Raw genomic sequence first — 5,447 nt, forward strand, 5'->3', positions numbered from 1 at the left:
GCTATTATGTTATAAGTGTAAAGTAAAAAATTATCATATTTATATAAATTATTCTAAATTTTTAAAAATTAAAAGATTGACTTTTTGTTTTTTTTATCATTAATACTAATTTAAATATATTATTTATTAACTTTTTTTTATTTTATTAATGAAATTCTAAATTATATAATTAATATATTATAAAAATAAGATTATCATACTTGCATAAATTATTTTGAATTTATAAAATTAATTATTTAATTTTTTTAATTTTATTTATAAATAAATATTTAATAACAAAAGGTAGAGGGGTGTCAAAATAGAATGAATAATAAGACCTTATTTATTTGAATCTGTATGTAATTTACTCTTTTTAAAATTATAATATTAAATTATTTGATTATTATATTGATAAGATAGTTATTTGATTATAAATTTAAAATAAAAGATTAACTTTTTTAATTTTTATTTATAGCTAAATTTTTATTACTTTCTTTCCTTCTTCTCCACTCGCCGCCCACCCCGATGGCGCAACTTCACCATTGGCCACCAGCATGACCGGTTGTTCATCACCATCTTCGTTCTTTTTCTCTTCTTTTTTTTTAAACATAACTTGATTTTTTTACCTGATTGGCCGTCTTTCACTGGTTTGATCGAGTATAAAAATCAAGATATGGTAAATAGAATCAATAAAAAGTGTAAAAACTCATAGTAGTATGCTTGTAGAGTCCTTAGGATTTGCTTAGAGAGAGAGCGAGAGAGAGAAACGTCCCGCACATGTAGATAATGAACTTATAATTATAGGGGGCGTGCCCTCGTTTGCAGGGTAGATAACCTACTCTTGTAGAAGTCTTCTTTATCGTGAGAGACCTTACGTTTATAAGGAGTACTTTTCGCTAGGGAGTCCTTCCTTGCTCATGTGGACTTCTTTGAGCTGATGTGGTTCGAGGTGGGTACTGTTACCTTGGTCGACTAGGCGCCATGTTTGGGCTACCACGTCTATAGGACCTTATAGGCAATTTGGCCGAACAACTTATTGGGCCTTAATCATGGTTTGGGCCATGAGAGGTCTTGGGCCACCATCCTCCTTCTTAGGTTGTCTAGTTAGGGCTAGACTGTCCAAGCATCCACGTCTGATGCATATCACTAATTAAATAGTATAAATAGATATTTATCAAGTTATTAATTATCAATATAACTAAATAATAATAATAATAATAATAATAATAATCAATAACACATTAGTTGGCAATTAATTTTTATAATTATATACAAGCGAGATGTGATAACATACATATTACACCTTGTGTTTGATTGAATTTTTACTGATGTGTTTTTCAGGTTATGTATCTTAAGGAATAAACACCAAGTATATTTCTATGTAACTTTTTAAATTAAAAAAATATCTATATCTATTATTATAAAAGAATATATTTTGTTGTACCAACTTTTAGATATCAAATTTATTCTCTACAGAGAAAAATATGATCAAAATAGTAATTTTAATGCCTTTTTAATAATTTCACGATTATAATTTTTTTCTCTTAACCCTAGAAATGTATGCAGTGCAAGTTTCGACCAATTTAGTTAATTTTTTAGCCCAACTCAATATTTGTTCTCAAGCCCAACTCGACAATCTTCAAAATTGTACTTTGCGGTCTAATTGGGGTTGGTGTGGGTTGGGGCAATTTTTTTCGATTTTTAGTATAGAATCAATCACCTGTACAATCATATTAGTATTTTGTAACTACTTATGCTTTTGTTATAATTATTTTATCATAATAAATGCATTTTTATGTAGTACTAATTATAAAGAAAATAAGAAAATATGATATATCAATTACAATTTGTAAAAAATAAACCCTTAATGGTTATATGTTTCTTTTAAAAGAATATAAACAAATATTAAAAAATTTACCAATTTTTGTATGTATAAGATTGTGAAAAAAGTTCTTATATTTAAAGTACCCAATATTTTCTCACCTCACTCCACGTTTTTTTCTTCTCGTGAATTTCTTTCTTTCTCATTTCCTCACATCATTACCGTTTCTTTTCACAAATATCTTTTTTCTTCATCTCACATCATATTTTTTTTATATACTCGTGGGAACCGCGTACAACAAAAATAAATTAATATAAAAAAAAATATTTCCTTCTACAAACTTCAAAAACCCAAATTTAACCTTTAATTCATTTCTTCCTTTCACAAGAAAGAAAAATGATTGGAATAATAATTTTAATATTGTTATAATAATCTAATCTTAAAACTACAATTTTCTTTTTCTTTCAAGTCATGACTTCACATTTCTCTCACTTTCATACTTTTAGTGAACCCATAATTATAATTTATCTTTTCTCTCAACCCCACACAGTCCAAGTTGCTTTCTCGTTCCCTGACATTTCTTTTCATAATTCTTTTTTCTTGGCATAGTTCTCTTAGACATTTGAAAAACTTGGAGCATGCGGCGACAACTGGTACAATAAAAACCAAAGATATGTGTTAGTAAATAGTACGTACCGACATTATCATCATCCTGTAGGACAATGCCACAAGCATGTGGTGTCCAGAATAAGACTAATGGAATGTGGCATTACCTAATTTACAAAAACCAATGACATTACAACTTCCGCCCCAATTTGACATGAACTGATTTAAATAAATGTTCTTTAGAATCTACAACATATTACAGAGTTTGAAGCATCATAACAAACTCAAGATTTTCTGACAAAATTGAGCAACTTTTACTCAATTGGATCACACTTGGAGGGGAGAAAAGAAGGGCAAAAATTATGAGCAGCCACCTGAATCCCTCTTAATTCATGAAGATTAAGAGAGCTCAATGATTTTGGTTCGCTTTTTCGGTTTCCGTTTCTTCAATGTCTCGCATGAAGAATCTGTTTTAGCATTCTTGGACACAAACTTCACACAATCTGAGGCAGCATTATTATCTTGTTCACTGATGTTATCTTCATTGTTATCATCATCATCATCATTGCTGCTATCTTCATTTTCTGACCCGCTGCTGCTTTCTGACAATGGCATTGTTGGTTGATAACCGGCTATTGCAGACTCTGCAGCAGCAACGGCCTCTGGGGTATGAAGATCGGCAACTCCCAGCATCAAATCCTGTGAGAAATTGCAGAACTGAGTTGATTGTAAAAAAAATGACAATTTCTGAAAGAAAATAAGAAGCGTTGGTGGGAATAACCATTTCAATGACTTCGGATTCTTTCCCACTTAGCACTTCAATGTCATAATTCTCAGGATTGTCCTGCATTTAGTAAAAAGCACAGTCAGAGTAAGTTGACACTATAGTAAGATATTAATCGGCACGACTCAGCACCAGTTTTGTACCTTTGCTTCCTGCAGGAGTTTTTTGTTTGATTCTGATATAACACCTAAAAAGTCCTTTACTTTTCCCAGAACTGCAAGAAACAGAAGGATCTTTTTCTCAATTGTTGATAATTTCTGTTCATTCAGCATATGTCACAGGCATTAGGGAAAGGTTTAAGTAATCAAACTATTCTGACTCCCCCTAGCCCTTCTTGTCCTGTACCCATAGCTGAAGTCAGATGTATACTTAAACATAACATGCTTGGCATATTGCAGATGACAAAATACTAAGGTTGGTGTAGCTTAATCATACTGGATAGTTACAATGACACCTTTTGAGGTTTAAAGGTTACCAAAAGAATCTGAGATGCACCGCATGCAGTCGTTCTCTAGGACAGTGTATTCAAAGACTTAAGTGTTCTTTTGCAATATACCTAAATCTCATAGGTTATTAGTGTAAATATCCATAATCATAATTAGTATACAAAATCACATGATAGGTAACTTTTCTTTTAAGAAACACTCTTAGAAAACCTAGTGCTCTAATCAACAGGTTTCAGGTTGACTTACCCAGATCCCTAATCATATATGAACTCAAGATGTCTCTATATTGGTCTCTCTAAATAACCTGCGCTTTTCCCCAATATTACTCATGTTCCTCATGGACATTGTTGATCCCAACTGAAGCCCTGCCATGTCTTCTTGTCCAATTCCCATTGATCAACTCATGGAGTGGCATGAAAGGTCCATCCCTACTTTACTTTTCTCTGGGTTCCACTAACAACTTATCTCCTTACTCCTTAGAGAGATTACAGTTCTTACTGAGAAGACACCCTACAAACTAAGCTTTTTTCTCTTGCAACACATTTCTTTTACTTCATCTTTAGCTGGTACTTCATCCACGTCCCAAATTTTCATCATCAAACTTACTTCTATTAGCCTGCACTTGTTTATGAGCGTTCCTAAGTGTTATGCAATTACGGTATATGGAAAAATCTTATATAACTAAGGGGAGCAACATGTAGCTATCTATTGCAAAAAGTCAACAAGAAACACAAATAAGCCCGATTCGAATGAATACTTTTACAATCATGGGAACCAGATGCTCCAATTTTGTCAAATACCTAGCGACAAACTCCGAGAATAGTTCCACAACAGAAACAAAAAAATCGTCCGAGAATAGGTTTTTATGCAACTCTGCGGTTCTCACCGCCACTTTATCAGAATTACATAATACTCAGTAGAAAATTTAAGGTTCTTCACAAGGAAAAAAAGGGGGCCAAAGAAACAAGAGGGAGAAAAAAATAAAGGGTACCTTGACTCTTGGGAAGAGGAAACATTGCGGGCCTCTCAAGCGGGGCTCCAGGCACAGAAAAGGGTTGGTCTTTCTTGCAAAGGAAGAGCTTCGATTCTGCAAAATTAGCAAACGCAGCCTCTTCACTACTCAATTCACAGAAAAACCGAGAAAAGAAAGCAGTTGACAGAGAGAACGGAATCACCTAAACACGAGGGGACGCCGGCGGAGTTGGTCTCCAACTGCAACAGCTCCTTGCTGTTGTTTTCCGCCATTTTCGCTCTGTGCGTCTCTGAGAAGCGAGAGAGGGAGACACTTTACAGAGAGCTAGAGAGAGAGCGGCAGATTCGATTGGACCTTTGATGTATATATGGAGCCTTCAATGTCTCGAGCTTAAAGGCTAAACCTAGCCTTGAAGCCCACTCGCCCAAGACCCCCATTTGGAACCTAACTCGAATACACTACATGGGATAAATAATAGATATTATTGGTTTTACTTAACTTAGGGTCCACAATTGTAAATAATGAGAAATAAGGAGGCTATTCTAGAATTTCGTAAGAATCTTAATTCAATTCAAATTTCATAAGAAGCTTAGCTTATAAAATGGATCATTTACAAGCTGAGGTTGTTTACATCATTGGGAAAAAAAAATGTTAAAAGGGTAAAAAGGTAATTGCACTACCACATACGACAAAGTTAACAACCCCTTATAAGATGTGACCAAATAATTATGCTTGTTGGATGGAATACTCCATCATCTTCTAAAAAGCCAGTTGAACAAGAATTGTTACGAACTGATCAAGTGGGATACATTTATTAAATATCTCACAACCTGAACT

The 5,447-nt window shown here is 33.4% G+C and overlaps 1 protein-coding gene across 1 annotated transcript; it reads right to left on the minus strand.

The window, feature by feature from the left end:
• Positions 2,455 to 5,058, minus strand: LOC105178732. The gene is made up of 5 exons (XM_011102263.2): positions 4,813 to 5,058; positions 4,629 to 4,724; positions 3,335 to 3,405; positions 3,189 to 3,251; positions 2,455 to 3,106 (listed from the first exon to the last, which is right to left on the minus strand). Exons 1-5 carry the CDS (start codon positions 4,880 to 4,882, stop codon positions 2,807 to 2,809), a joined length of 600 nt encoding a protein of 199 aa, XP_011100565.1. The 5' UTR covers positions 4,883 to 5,058; the 3' UTR covers positions 2,455 to 2,806.

Source organism: Sesamum indicum, linkage group LG16 (genome assembly GCF_000512975.1).
Source record: "Sesamum indicum cultivar Zhongzhi No. 13 linkage group LG16, S_indicum_v1.0, whole genome shotgun sequence".
Taxonomy (NCBI): domain Eukaryota; kingdom Viridiplantae; phylum Streptophyta; class Magnoliopsida; order Lamiales; family Pedaliaceae; genus Sesamum; species Sesamum indicum.